Source organism: Salmo salar, chromosome ssa18 (assembly GCF_905237065.1).
Source record: "Salmo salar chromosome ssa18, Ssal_v3.1, whole genome shotgun sequence".
Lineage (NCBI taxonomy): Eukaryota > Metazoa > Chordata > Actinopteri > Salmoniformes > Salmonidae > Salmo > Salmo salar.
In genome coordinates, this window is record NC_059459.1 from 54,152,739 (window position 1) to 54,168,743 (window position 16,005).

The following is a 16,005-nucleotide window of genomic DNA, read 5'->3' on the forward strand; positions in this document are numbered from 1 at the left end:
CAGCTTATCATCAATCGCATTACATAGTCTATACAAGTCAGAAAGGTAGAGTCATTTGAGTAAGCCAGGCCTGTAATAAGAATGACTTTGCTATGACTCTGTCACCCGCATTCAAAGATAAGAAAACAGTTTAAAAGTTTGTTGGTGCCTATATAGGCTACCATGGCTGAGGGTTTAGTTTGGGAGGGGCATTTTTGGAATATGATAGGCCTATGTTTGGAGTAGGCAAAAGCACAAACAGATCTGGGACCAGGCTAGCATCTTAGGCCTATCTAGTCAAAGTGATACAATTACTGAGAGCAGAAGATAGGTTTTTAACCAAAACATGCATGTGGAGTTATGTCATGTTGTGATGGAGCTGGATCACCATCATCAGGTGAGCCTCTGTCCAGTATCATCATGACAGCCTATTATCTCTCACATGTGAGCAATCAATCACATCTCACGGATTTGTTTTGTTCATAACAAATCTAAAACTAATTTACTTTTGGTGAAAACATTGACGTGGTATTCTTGAAATATGTCACTTAAATAGTCTACTTATACAACAGACTAAAACAAAATCACTGTAAGCCTACAAAAATCATTTTACATTGTTGCGGCTGCTGTTTCACTTGCATGACCATGGGCTCAAGAGGCGGGCTCTCTTAGACCGGAGTTCTCTATCCACCCATCCATACTGTTATATTTCTCATATCCAACATTGAAGTGCTGGGGCACAACAAAATGTGCATGCAGCAGACGCTTGAAGTCAATAATTTTTTCTCACTCACGTCAATTTCGTTGAAAGCTGGATAATATTTTTTTACCAAACAAATGGGGTCATGCAAACTTCTGGAGAATATGAACATGACATTTGGGAAGTGATTTGCAGACATAATATCAAGTTTGTACGGAATGGGTTCTTTTGCATAACCTCATCTCAGTTTATGCATCAGACAAAATAACATAGAAAAATAGAAAAGCTAAAATGGAGACATTTACATTGCATGACATGCTCAAAAATTCCACTAATCTTTATAAGATATTATGTGACTTTGGAATCAAGAATGTCTCGGAGTGCGACGATGAAAGCCAGACGCGGCCGGAACCGAAAGGTAACCAATCCAAATGATAATCATACTTTTGGGGAAATTAAATTGATAAAAAGTAATTGTCTAATTGTAGATATATTTTAAATCAAAATAAATATGTTTTTAGTGGAGATATTGACGCAAAGTGTTGTTAAAAATGTAGCCTGTTTTATTTTTAAGTCATAAAACTGTTTTATTTTAAATTCATAACACTCCCCCGTCTGTTACACAAACCTGCGAAAATGAATTTTGTCCCAAGTCATCCATATTTCAAAATGTTAGTAATGTTTTTTTTTATTATTATGCGCAACTGCGCATTGAGAGCGACCCTTTGGACACCCCAAACGATGCATTTACGCGCGGTTGAAGTAGCATGCGTTCTTTCGGCTGCTCTGCTTGGATGGAGTGAATATCATTATTTCATTTTTGACATTAATTAACACATGATTACAACTTAGTATCAGGTCAACATGTAGTTGTCTGATAGGCTACAGTAGGTCTTAATGTTACATTGACTGAACTTATCTCTGAATTCTCATTGAAATTAGGCGGAGCTGATAGGCTATACTATGAATCCAATATTTTGCTAATTCAAGCCCCACATTTTCACACACTCTTCCCCTAAGTAATGCAGCCAACCAGAACTTACTCCAACTGAATTACAGATTAATTGCCTTTAGCCTACTAATGGTAGTCCTAAAATAACCCAGGATGAGTAAGGAACAAGCATTTATATTTAAAGTTTTTCTCAATTACGTAAACGCTATTTTGGGATCTGTGTTGAAACGTAGCCTATCTATATATAGGCCTGTAGAACAGCAATGACCAAATGCTAATAGCCTACATTTACAGAACTTCTGATAATCTTATTGCCTTTGTACCTGACTTGCATATCTTAGACCACCTTCTGCAGAACGTGAAATACAAATGTCATCAGTGAATTAAAAAAAAACTCGCTGTTAAGCCTGTGTTTAGTTCACAGAATATTAACACATTGTTTTCATCAGAAGAGAATGTGTTCAATTGTGTTCACTGTTTCCAGCAATCAGTAAATGTTACTGCACAAAATTCTTAAAATCACCCTATCAGTATCATACCATGTACAATATAGGGAAAGATCTAGGCAGTGGGACTGTCTAATCATTTTATTTCACAATATTGCAGATATGCAGAGAAGGAAGTTGGGTTACTTCTAAGAAACTTTGGTATACTCCGAAGTCACCATCTCCGACACTGTGAACTTCCATTGTAGAGCTTTGCTTTAGTGTGGATTGAGGCCTATGTATTCATATCAGTTGTGTTTTTCCTCCATTGTATTCACCTTGCCTTATTTCTACTGTGTATTGTGTTTCTGTGTGCCAATGAAAAGTCAACAAAACTATGAGCAAACGAGCCCCTGTATTGAATACGTGCAATTGTGATTGGACCGATTAATGAATCATGCACACAATGTGCTTATTTTTTATGTAATTTCTTTTATCAGTAATATTTGATTTGATGTGTATGAAATTGTTTGGTGAAATGTGCATAAAAGGAGAGTAATTGCCCATAACTCTGCACCTTTGGATAGTTGTACTTCCAATTTTGATCATCATGATTTATTGACAGCAAAGAAAACGTATTGATCTACTGGGATTTTTGAAAGACAGACTAACTTTCTGTTTTGTCTGCTTGGACTCAAGAGATAAGTATGATTGCATTAATCTATTTGCAGGCACTTGTGTTCTTTTGATGAATGTATTTGCAATTTTGACAGTATACTATAGTTTTGATGATTGCATTTATGTTTTGAGAAGGCATTTACTTTGTTGCAAAAGGCCAGAGTTCTGTGTCTTGTGGACTCTGTTTTGAAAATCAGCAACATTGTTCCAAAAAATGCTTGTACATGATTGAGAATTTTTTTTACAGTTGAAGTCGGAAGTTTACACACACTTAGGTTGGAGTCATTAAAACTCGTTTTTCAACCACTCCACATTTTTGTTGTTAAAACAAACTATAGTTTTGGCAAGTCATTTAGGACATCTACTTTGTGCATGACACAAGTAATTTTTCCAACAATTGTTTACAGACAGATTATTTCACTTAATCACAATTCCAGTGGGTCAGAAGTTTACATACACTAAATTGACTGTCTTCAAACAGCTTGGAAAATTCCAGAAAATGATGTCATGGCTTTAGAAGCTTCTGATAGGCTAATTGACATCACTTGAGTCAAATTGGAGGTGTACCTGTGGATGTATTTCAAGGCCCACCTCAGTGTCTCTTTGCTTGACATTGTGGGAAAATCAAAAGAAATCAGCCAAGACCACAGAAAGAAAAATTGTAGACCTCCACAAGTCTGGTTCATCCTTGGGAGCATTTTTCAAAACACCTGAAGGTACCACGTTCATCTTTACAAACAATAGTACGCAAGTATAAACACCATGGCACCACGCAGCCATCATACCGCTCAGGAAGGAGACACGTTCTGTCTCCTAGAGATAGAGATGAACGTACTTTGGTGTGAAAAGTGCAAATCAATCCCAGAACAACAGCAAAGGACCTTGTGAAGATGCAGGAGGAAACAGGTACAAACTTATCTATATCCACAGTAAAACGAGTCCTATATCAACATAACCTGAAAGGCTGCTCAGCAAGGAAGAAGCCACTGCTCCAAAACCACCATAAAAAAAGCCAGACTACGGTTTGCAACTGCACATGGGGACAAAGATTGTACTTTTTGGAGAAATGTCCTCTGGTCTGATGAAACAAAAATAGAACTGTTTGGCCATAATGACCATCATTATGTTTGGAGGAAAAAGGGGGAGGCCTGCAAGCCGAAGAACACCATCCCAACCATGAAGCACGGGGGTGGCAGCATCATGTTGTGGGGGTGCTTTGCTGCGAGAGGGACTGGTGCACTTCACAAAATAGATGGCATCATGAGGGAGGAAAATTATATGGATATATTGAAGCAACATCTCAAGACATCAGTCAGGAAGTTAAAGCTTGGTCGCAAATGGGTCTTCCAAATGGACAATGACCCCAAGCATGCTTCCAAAGTTGTGGCAAAATGGCTTAAGGACAACAAAGTCAAGGCATTGGAGTGGCCCTCACAAAGCCCTGACCTCAATCCTATAGAAAATTTGTGGGCAGAATGAAAAATCATGTGCAAGCAAGGAGGCCTACAAACCTGACTCAGTTACACCAGCTTTGTCAGGAGGAATGGGCCAAAATTCACCCAACTTATTGTGGGAAGCTTGTAGAAGGCTACCCAAAATGTTTGACCCAAGTTAAACAATTTAAAGGCAATGCTACCAAATACTAATTGAGTGTATGTGAACTTCTGACCCACTGGGAATGTGATGAAAGAAATAAAAGCTGAAATAAATCATAATCTCTACTATTATTCTGATATTTCACATTCTTAAAGTGGTGATCCTAACTGACCTAAGACAGGGAATTTTTACTAGGATTAAATGTCAGGAATTGTGAAAAACTGTGTTTAAATGTATTTGGCTAAGGTGTATGTAAACTTCTGACTTCAACTGTATATAAGAATATTTTACAATCGAATTAGGATACACTTAAATTAATTTCACCCTCTATACACAACAAGGGCCATGTCATTGAAAACAGATAGACCTAACGAATTGATTATTTGAAGGTAATGATAATATGGATAATGATGGTGATGATGATCGTAATAATACTGATGATGATGTTTATGATAATAATTGTCTGATCATATTGATGAAGTTGATAAAGAAGATGTTGATAATAACGATAACATTGACGATGACAATGAAAACAATGATGAAGCTGATGATCATGCTGATGATGACTATGATGATAATGACAATTATAACAATGATGCTGACCGTCTTTCTCTCCACTCTATAGATTTGAACCAGACAGTGCGTATCTTCCTCTACTGCCTCATCTTCCTGGTCAGCGTGCTGGGTAACAGCCTGATCATCGCCGTGCTGGTGAAGAACCGCCACATGCGCACAGTCACCAACCTGTTCCTGCTCTCCCTGGCCGCCAGCGACCTGATGCTCTGCCTCTTCTGCATGCCCTTCACCCTCATCCCCAACCTCATGAAGGACTTTGTGTTCGGCTCGGGCATCTGCAAGGTGGCCATGTACTTCATGGGTGAGTCCAGTGGATGTACTGTACACAGGTCCTGACCTGGGCCCGTATTCACAAAGCGTCTCAAAGTAGGAGTGCTGACCTAGGAACAGTTTTACCTTTTAGATCATAATGAATAAGATTCTATGGATAGATCCTAGATTAACACTCCTACTCTGAGATGCTTTGTGGATATGGACCCAGGTCTCCATGACCATGTAGTGGCTTTGTCTGTTAGGGATTTCTGTGTTATTGCAATAGGATGTGTTTACATACTCTTGTCATCTTCTGTGCTGCAGAGTTAATCTTGGTCTTATCTTGTTATTGTCTACTACACTGCTGTCACTCATTTCAAGGGGTCAAGTAAGGGGAGTGAGTACAGTAGGTTCTGTCCACATAGCCACATAGGAAGATTCCTTTCAGCTTCAGCCATTCACTCACCGATCTACCATGAACACATTGGAGTGGGCTGTAGGCTAATAATGGAAAATCAACAAAGAAGCAGATGCCAGAATCCATTGAGCCAATACCACCTCCATTTAGGCTCTGACCTGGTGCCTGGTGTGAAGAGACACCAAATAAAGTAATTTGATGGCTATAGCCGTGGCTGCCTTGTCGCCTTCCCGCCGCCCGGGCTGTAAACGTACTGGCCCCGTCTCCTGATTTAAGGAGCCATTTATTCTGAGCAGAAAGGTCCAGGCCACAAGGCAATAAGAGGAAGAAAAATAACATGGTAGAAGAGTGATGTTTGTTTTTGACAAGTGTCTCAATAACTTTAGACTCTCAGGCATAGAAATATCAATAAAGCTATATAGTTGAGGATCCATTCTCTAGAGGCATTTCAAGTCAAGGCTGTACCTTTCTCATGGTTCATAACTTGTTAAAAACATTCCATTGAACTTTTTTATGTCTGGATGTTGTATGGATATATAGGTCGCAGATACAGAATAGCGCTACGCATAGCTGTATTTCAAGTGCTCTTGTAGTTCCAATCTTTTTCAACAATATTTCCTGCCTGGATATTGTATGGATAAATCCTAGGTATATGCATTTGTATCAGCTGGATTTCTTTTTTATTATTGCCTTCGGGAACATTTTCTACCTGTGGTATTTGTTAGTAGTTAGATAGTTCACAGCCTGCCTCTGTCTTGATCTGTTTGTTCCTGGATTCGTGTGCGGTGAGATCACGGAATAACTCATCTGTCACACAGTGTAACGTGAAATACACTGGTACGTCCACGGTAATGTGCATTTATTTAGATGTGCCGTTGTTACTATTACTCTGTAAGTTTGTTAACTTCCACTGGTTAATCCTTAAGAGTTTATTGATCCACCAATCAATCTAAGTAACAATTTTAAAAAATCCCCATGAAAATCCATAAATGTAAGATTTTTTTTGCATGGGCTGTGTCTCAAACCAACAAATCCGCTTGTCGGCCTTCCACGTCTGCGGTGGAAGGTGGCCGAGCTACACCGGTATTTGTCTGACCATTAGACATCCCGAAAATCGATTTTCTCATGAAAACGTCTGTATCCAATGCGTTTCTATGGGCTATAGTAGTAAAGGCCAAATTCAATATTTTATCAAATATTTGTTTTATATATATTCTTTTTACCTAAAGGGGTCCTAAAATTCTAAATCAAATTACTAAATTATCCATGGCATGACCATCTTAAAACAATTTCATATGTTAGCCTAGTGCTCTGTCTTTACACGCTCGTAAAGTAATTCACAATTCATTCAGGATTATCCATAATTTAGGCAGCATCCACATTAATGTAGAAATGTTTAGAAACATATTCTAATCTTATTTACAATAAAAGTGACTCCAAAATGGCACAGTACATTGTTTACCATTCATTTCTATTGGGCACAAAATAATCTGAAACACAACCAAAACGAAGAGCTAATGCATCGAACAAATTTCAAATTTGTAGTCACAATGGGACCAAATACTTCACTTTTTACTACACATAAGTGAATTTGTCCCAATACCTTTCCTCCCCTAAAATAGGGAGGACTATGTACAAAAAGTGCTGTCATTTCTAAATGGTTAATCCGATATGGATGAAAATACCCTAAAATTAAAGCTGGCAGTTTGCACTTAACCTCATAGTCATTGTTTGATTTAAAATCCAAACTTTTGGAGTATAGAGACAAAAGAAGAAAAAAAGCTTGCTCGTCCCAATAATTATGGAGGATACTGTATATACCCTGATACTTGAAGAATATAATTTATAAATTCCTCATTAGCTTAGTTCAACTGTCGGATTCCAACATAACCCAAAATATAAGCTTGTTTTATTCCATTGTTTGTAAACAATGTAATTGTAAACAAATAATGTATGGCCTTAAAACACAGTTAACATTTTTATGTCGCTATCATGGATGGTCATCCATAACTCTGTCTATGAATTTGAGATTGGTGACATTTCTCCAGCCCTATTCCTCAGCGGTTTACCGAAACAGCGGCAGGGTGACTGCTTTGCTGTTGTTTGAACTACAGATTATCCCTTGAATTGTGACCTTAACCTGGTCTGGCAAGCCTCCAAATCACAATAACATTAGGCTACATTGAGATTCTACATATCTACGACACTGTTACATATTTCTATATTAATAACTAACATTTTACATACATATTTACTACACTGTACACTAAAATATTTAGCCGTACAAAATCATTGCAGAACAACATGCTAATGTAGGCTACATGCTTGTTTGTTATCGATCTATTAATCAGAATCTATACTCATGTGGTATCAAGGACCGTTATTCGTTGTCATCCCTCCAGGTATCTCGGTGAGTGTCTCTACCTTCAATCTGGTGGCCATTTCTCTGGAGCGCTACAGTGCAATCTGCAACCCCTTGACCTCCCGTACCTGGCAAACCAAGTCCCATGCCGCCAAGGTCATCTCTGCCACCTGGGTGGTGAGCTTCCTGCTCATGCTGCCCTACCCCATCTCCAGCACTCTGGTGCCCTTCACCCGGGTCAACAACAGCACGGGCAACATGTGCCGCCTGGTCTGGCCCAGTGATGTCATCCAGCAGTCCTGGTGAGAGAGATACTTTAGAGATGAGATACTTTTTTCGTCACGAGTGCCATCACAAAGAGAGGTTTCAGCTGTTAGGTGATTTTCACTGTAAATCATGGAGAAGTCTGCTCAAAAGATTAAATTAAATTCATGTCTATTACTTTTTGGGGGTTAAAGTCAGTGATTTGTTGATCTGTTAGACATATACTTAGCAATGATGAGGTAGGTCATTGTTGAGATCAGAAAGCTGTTCACTGTAAGGTCAAATCACTTTGATACACTGAATGCGAACTTCCCTGCCTTTGACCAATCTGGTGACCCCATGGACCTGTTGTTCCTCCCAGGTATGTGTCTCTGCTGCTGCTCCTCTTCCTGGTCCCTGGGATCGTGATGATGACAGCCTACGGGCTCATCTCCCTTGAGCTCTACAGGGGCATTAAGTTTGAGATGACCAAGAAGTCCAGCAGAGGTACATTTACCTCAACTGACCTCTTGAAAATGTGCAGCTCTGGCCATCATGTTATCTACATTTTGTGGCAACCTTATGGGCAATTATTTACAATTGGCTAATCTTTGGTAAATCCAATTTGTACAGAGATATTAAACATAGACATGAATAATGTCCATCACAGAGATGATTTCCTTATCGTTATTATATCCACCTTTATCATTTGTAATTGTTATTTAGGGAAATACCATTTTCGTTCATGTTCATTTGTATTCATATCTGCTGTTATGATCCATCACAGACAGACAGTGCAGCACGGGCAGCATCAAACCCGGCGACAACGACGGCTGCTACCTCCAGCCCGCCAAGAGGAAGGGCGAGCTTGCCCACCTCCAGAGCCCTCTGTCGACCCACAGCCCTAACGTGACCATCAAAATCAGAGACAGCATGGGCAGCGCTAAGTCCACGCTGAGCCGTGTGTGCAGCAACAGCTCCACCTGTAACCTGATGGCTAAGAAGCGCGTGATCCGCATGCTCCTGGTCATCGTCTGTCTTTTCTTCCTCTGCTGGACACCTGTGTTTGCCGTTAATGCCTGGAGGGCCTTCGACCGCCGCTCTGCCGACAAGCTCCTCTCGGGGGCGCCGATATCCTTCATCCATCTGTTGTCGTACACCTCGGCTTGTGTCAACCCAATTATATACTGCTTCATGAATAACCGTTTCCGCCAAGGGATTCTGTCCACCTTCACCTGCTGTAGCTGCCCCAAGGGCGGTGGGGTCGGGAGGGGGGCTGGGAGTAGGATGGGGACGGGGAGAGGGGGAGGAAGAGGAGGGATGAGGAGCGGAGAGGAGAACGGGCACACGCCATCGAGTGGTCAAAGCAGAATGCCCCTTGGATGTACTTCATAGCCTCTTGTGTGTGTTCTGCTCCTCTCTGCATAAAATTCTCTTTGGATACATTCTTGTCGGGGACTTGAAAGCTTCAAACCACAGCCCAATGATGACACCACGTTCCCCAAGACATTTAGAACATCCCATACCTCTGTGACCTCTTTTTACAGGCAGTGAGACAAATGTAAATACTTACTGACTTAATCTTTGCCATTCCAGGCAGTTGCGCATTATTTTGTGTCCTAGCCTTGTAGCATAGTGTCACACTCGAAAACAAGCAATTAGCGTACAAAACAGTCGTGTTTTCTCGTTCTTGACCCAGTCAGCGTGTGTTTTCATCGTTGTACCACATGTAGTACTGTGGGTGACATGACTCGTTGCCTTATCGAGGTGTGGGACTGTGCACCTGTCTGTCCTGCTACTTCAAAGAGATGTTTCCCGGCACAACCTGTCAATCACACCACACCTGGTCTCTGTTGACTTGGGTTGTAAAATATACTGCAGCGCAAATATAACAAACTGTTGTTTTTATCTTGTTGTTTCTTGTAGCATTAGGTCAATTTTAATTGTATAGTTTTATCATTGCTATCTAACTTGCATTGGAATACATAACCCGAAAAAGGAAATAGAATATTAAAAGTATAGTAGTGTTAATTTCTCCGAATGTATTTTTACAAACGGTCAAGGAATGTGTACTGTATGGACGCAGACCTCTGCTCCACTACCTGCTGGTGTCTGGCGGGGCCCTTTCAAATCCCTGAGTAAGAAGGTGCAGAAGTTTGCCGATGGATTGCATTTGCTTACATTGGAAGGGCCAGTGGTTCTTGGAGAAGAAGCTCATGAGAAGCATAAACAAACACTCACCTCTGAACTGGTTCAGAGGCACAGGTTGTACGAACAAATGCAGAGTGGTGTTACTTCACAGACTGACTATTTGCTTTGCTTAAAGGGGCAATCTGCAGTTGCTACATCCAATTTTAAACATTTAAATTAATGATATACCCATTGATTCTTTAAGAATATAACTTTTAGATGCCTCATTAGTTTAGTTCAACTCTCGTACGCCATCAGAACCTAAAATATATACTTTTTTGCTCCTTTGTTTGTAAACAATGCAACGGTAAAAAATAAAAAAACACTATGGCCTCAAAGCATGGTTCAAACTATAATACCATGGACGGTCAGTCCTTGTATCCATCCATGGCTCTGTCCATGAGTTTGAGAGTGGTTACATTTCTCAATCCCCATCCCTGAGATGTCTGCTTTGTTACTGTTCAAACTGCCCGTTTAAGTCAGCCCTTTATGAGGATATTACCATGGTTTTTTTTTGCATACTTGAGGTCCTCCAACATAAAATACATATAGTTAACGACACATTTAATTTCACACATAATTCTGTCACTTTTTATTTCTTGATTTTTTTTTATGCCAATATTGCAAGTAATTTTTTTTATGACATATGGATTTGAGCATGAACTGCAGTATGTACAAAAAAAAATAAAAAATTCCCCTTGTTTTCACGTTATTGCTAAAATGTTACAAACTGCACAGGTTTCTACTATCAGCAACCCTTTAAGCACTGAGTATACTACCACACTGACGGACTGACACTCTGCTTAACATTACACTGAGAGAGAGAGAGAGAGAGAGAGAGAGAGGAGAGAGTAAGACGGAGACAGAGTGTGTGTGAAAGGACGTGTGAGGGGAAAAAGAAAGGAAGGGTAAGAAATCGGACTGCAGCAAAGCCAAGCGTACAGAGCTAAGAGTGTAAAGGGATGAGAGGGAAAGTCAAAATGTACGTACACAGACAGAGGAGAGACAGAAAGAAAGAGAGAAGCATAAAGCACTTCATAGTGCAGCCAGCCAATAGTCTTGGGGAGTATGTAAGGCTGAGTGCAACAGAGAAAAGGCTCCTCCAACACACCTTTTCATTTATTTAAAGCTGCCTCTCGCTCTGTCCTGTTTCGTTTAGCAGTGCATGAGAAATCTACGTTATAAAAAGACATTTGGCATATTAGAGGATACATACATACATACATACATACATACATACATACATTGTTCAGAGCTCATTACAACAACAAAAAAACAACAGCTGCTTTTGGAAGAACAAAACAAACAATATGACTGACAGAAAAATTAAAACCGGTATGTATACAGTATTTTCAAAAAGCATCACACAAGTTGGAGAATATTTTGTATTTTGCTGGGTGAGCTTTTGTTACAATGTTACTAAAGTTTGCTCAGATAATAAAAAGCCATGTAACAACATTCCACCCCTGTAGTGGGGAGAGCTGCCTTCCCCTTGTTGAGTGAAACCTGAGGAAGGGGAGCACTGATGCTCTTCTTGACCATATGGTTGCTCTCTGGACCCACCCTCTCCTCCTGCTCCAATCCTCCATGCCTCCACTGTTCTATAGAGTACATGTAAACAGTTCAACCAGTGTCATGTTCATTAGGGCACACCGTCGCAAAACGTTTTGCAACGTTTTATTCCATTTCCTGCCTACTGAACATGACCCAGCAAAGATAATCAAAGAGATATGAGAACACACACTACCCTTCCACTGTTTAAGAGATGCAGCGCAATGCCACTCCTTCCAAACTCACTCTGGCATCAGTGATAAATGTAAGGAGCAGGCAGGGTGGAGCCCAGAGAGACAACAGAAAGTGTAAAAACAGAAATATAACAACACAAGCAGAATGACATAGGCGACTGACTGAAGGACGCCTTAGGCATTAGAGGCATTCCCAAACTCACTTTGATATCTAAGATATAGCTCACCTCTACCAGCTGAAACGGGCATAATGAAAACACTGCGCAAACCCAAACATATTTGGTGACCACCTTATTGACATATCACAATAGAGTAAAGGGTTAAGAAAGGCCAGTAGCATTTCTCTTTGTTGTGTAAAAAAAAGTCCATAATAAGGTGATTAGTGACAAAGCTCATGTTAGTTTGATGCTACAAACTATTCAATTTAGGTTGATACACCCATGCTTTAATTAATAAAAAAAGTAAAACTGTTGCTGGACCGACCTTTTGTAAATCAACAACCCAGGCCAAACTAGGCAGCATGGGCAATAATGCACTTATTTCTTTGACATAAAATAAGACAAGGGGGGAAACTTTATACCAATAATTTAAAATAATATCAATATTACACTGTTTACATTAACATCAATGGCTGGAAAAATAGAGGAGGGGGGGGGGGAATCTAAATGGGGAGGGGGAAAAAAGCATCCCATAAGTTTGCATTTTTGGGGGGAAATAGAGCACTTTTTTTGTTCCCTATTATTAAAGGGATATGACTGTTAAATGGGTACATGAATGACATAGGCCAGAAATACTTCTTAATTAATAAGCAGACATTCAAGTTAAAGCATCATAGTTCTTCCCGGAAGTGTATACAGTTCCACTGTAATACTATGATCAAAGTATTGCCTTTTTTATTTTTGTTGATCCACATATTATTTCCTACAATGAGAGAGAAACAATCACTTGTTTTATATTTGGATCAAGTCGGAAGACGGCACGGGACCCAAACAAAGTCCATCTTTACAAGAGCATTGATTGTTTGGAACATGAACGGTGTACACATCCACGCAGGTATGCACGCACCCACCCAACCACCCACCGACGCTTTGAAATGGAGCGAGTCTCACTCACTGATCCATTGTTAGAATACAGAGGAGCCAAACACACACTCTCCCACACACTCACTCACAACCCCCTCACCACACACACACACGCTGGTGAACTAGTGGTCAGGCAGACAAACCCCAAGAGACACGACGACATGACCTGTACAATATTGCTGTACGTTTTTCCAAATACACATATTCAATAACACATAGACACATCTAGAAGGCCTTATTACTTCTAACAGGAGACTTGATCACCATAAATACAGCCGGTGAGTGTGGCTACTTTCAGAAAGCGAGTTTTACAATGTACATGTAATTGTTGTGTAAGGTCAAAAACCACAGGACGTTAGTTAAAAGGCTTTTAGGAGGCCAAACAGAGGAGCTCAAAGCACTCACAAGACAATGTATCCATGCCAAAATGGAGAAAGCAGGGCACTGTGATAATAAAGTACATATTTTATGTAAGTGTTGTACTTGTACACTGAACAGAGTTAATATTATTCTTTAAAAGGCCCACAAATCTTCCAGAAGTCTGACAATGTGGTTTTGGAGCAGTGGCGCCATGGATTGCATTATGGGTAATGTAGTCCAATGAAACAACTTAACGAGTGGTGTTAAGACAGACTGTTTTTTGCAACACACAGGTTCTTGCAAGTTACGTTAATGGAAAGGGCAGGTCGTTGGAAGGGTAACGGTTCTCTTTGACATTTAAGTTAGCGGTAAGGCCACATCAAATTGGAAGTGTCTGGTCTTTTCTGTTTTCTCAAAACAATGGAAGTTTTAAATACCACGAGGACTATACACAGGAAGACACCAAGGCCTGGTGAGACAGTATACGGACTGACAGATTTCAAGACGTCGTCAGATACTTCTGTGGCGACCAATACATCGGCATGATCTCAACATGGGATATATGACACGATTTCTTCTGACTGTGTGCACAGTAATAATATACAGTTCTAAGGCTACCTTTTCAATTTGATGACTAGAATCATAAAATGTATGTGGAAATGACAAACTATTTTGTAACTGGTAGTGGAAGTCTAGTTTTTTAAGTTTTAAATAAATGGAAGAATTCTGCAGACTTCGCTATGGCTCCTTGTGTGATGTACAGATGTAATTTCAAACGGAAACGTAGCTAGAAGCACACAGAGAGTATTGCAGACAAGGCAGAGGCATTGCTTAAAGCTTTTCTTTTTAAAGACTTCATAAAAACCAATGAGAATCCAAAATTAGGCCTGCTGAGGTTACTTCCTAACACAAACCGAACCTTCGGTTAGGTAAACAAAACAAAAAGTAATCCCCAGACTTTAGTCATTTTTTTTTAAGAGCAAAGTATCAAAAATTGAACGTTCCGTCCAAAAGACCGAGGGGAATAAGCAGGCGTTTGACGGAGATAAGGAGTAAGGGTAGCTATAATACACAAGCCAGGTCGGGATTTGGCCCCCCCAAAAAAAGGCCAAAGCTAGGAGGGTGAGAATAGAAACTATTTGGTAACAAAAGTGTACTATATATTTCATACAAAAAAAGGTATGGAGAAAATGTACCTTTACTAAAGCTTATACAAGATCCTTGGTCCATAAAAACTATGTTATCATCATCACGTTTTTATATGTGTCCCTCTATACCCACTCCTCGCTCTCCCTCCAACAACGATACATCTCGCCCCCTTTACAGAAACATACACAAACTAATGCAACATATAAAAACAAAGGAGGAAAAAAATTATCAGAGGGAGAGGAAAAAAAGCACAAAAACTATCCTTTTATGTTAACATTTTATACATGTGGCGGATGCATCGCTGTTGTGGTATCGATTTTTTCACGGCCGTCTAAGGCGCTGGTGCTCTGAGCCAATAGGAACTTATTCCACAGCTCCAACACCAGAGACAAGATGGTAGCGGCGAGTCCCACACAGTTTCGCTTATTTTCGTTGGTTGACAACTTTTGACATCGTTCTTTCCTTCGAATTCCTCCTCTTCCTCCCTTTTGTCTGACCAATTTCCTATTTCAGCTTCTTTTTTTTGTATTCAAAATCAATATGCAGCACTTTTAGAGAGTCAGTTTACTTTGTAGTCTTTTCTTACCATGTGGTACGTTTTGCTCTCAAGGCATATTGTGTGTATAAGTGTATGTGTGTGTGTTAGGACACCACAGTGGCGGCCGTGGAAGAGGACGTGACTCCTGCGTTGGAGCCGTTGGGGCCGTAGGTGTTGTTAGCGTCGCTGTTGTTAGCGATGTTGCTGCTAGCCGTGAGCAGGCGGTCGCTGCCCGCCCGCAGGATGGCTCCGGCAGCGTTGCAGTGCGGCCGCGGCCCGGGCTCCGGCGTGTAGGTGAAGGTGAGTGTGGTGGAGTAGATGATCCCGTCGTTTCGCACCAGCGTGACGGGTACCTGCACCGGCTGCCGCACCCAGCGCCAGCCCTCGCGGAAGGCAGAGATGTCGGGCACCACGCACAGCATGCTCTCCGCACACCTGCAGGCAGAGGTAGAGAGAGAAAGAGTCAGAGAGGGTTTCAGCTCTCTAGATTTAATTATATTTGGGTTGACTCCCTCACTCTGTGATGACCTCAGTGTAGACCAAAGGCAAAAAAAAAGATAGGTAATGCAATGACCCCATGTCAGTTGACAATTAACATGTCGGTTGAGTATTATCTTTCATGGTCCTTCAGGAAGGATTATATCAAAACGATTTAAGTATACCAATGGTTAACATGCTTCCATCAAGCACTATGGGAGGCCCATATATTCCCTCATACCTTACACAGTGTCTGTGCTGTGCCTCAGATCTTGTACAAAAA

The 16,005-nt window shown here is 40.5% G+C and overlaps 2 protein-coding genes across 3 annotated transcripts in view; one reads left to right on the plus strand and one right to left on the minus strand.

Moving 5' to 3' along the window:
* The first annotated feature begins 617 nt into the window (after positions 1-617).
* Positions 618-11,078, plus strand: LOC106577486 (cholecystokinin receptor type A). The gene is made up of 5 exons (XM_014155514.2): positions 618-1,097; positions 4,956-5,207; positions 7,979-8,240; positions 8,564-8,688; positions 8,969-11,078. Exons 1-5 carry the CDS (start codon positions 971-973, stop codon positions 9,574-9,576), a joined length of 1,374 nt encoding a protein of 457 aa, XP_014010989.1. The 5' UTR covers positions 618-970; the 3' UTR covers positions 9,577-11,078.
* LOC106577485 (recombining binding protein suppressor of hairless) overlaps positions 10,935-16,005 on the minus strand; it is a 96,239-nt gene continuing 91,168 nt past the window's right edge. For both annotated transcript variants that reach the window (XM_014155513.2, XM_014155512.2), the window contains exon 11: positions 10,935-15,680. In XM_014155513.2, coding sequence (XP_014010988.1) covers positions 15,350-15,680 — 331 coding nt within the window. In that variant the 3' untranslated portion in view covers positions 10,935-15,349. The remainder of the gene's footprint in view (positions 15,681-16,005) is intronic.

Bases quoted from the DNA above. Each gene is read 5' to 3' on its own strand.
- LOC106577486 (XM_014155514.2), top strand. From the start codon at position 971: ATGGAGACATTTACATTGCATGACATGCTCAAAAATTCCACTAATCTT. The intron at 5,208-7,978 runs GTGAGTCCAGTG...TCATCCCTCCAG, and splicing joins GGTGGCCATGTACTTCATGG to GTATCTCGGTGAGTGTCTCT. The intron at 8,689-8,968 runs GTACATTTACCT...GATCCATCACAG, and splicing joins GACCAAGAAGTCCAGCAGAG to ACAGACAGTGCAGCACGGGC.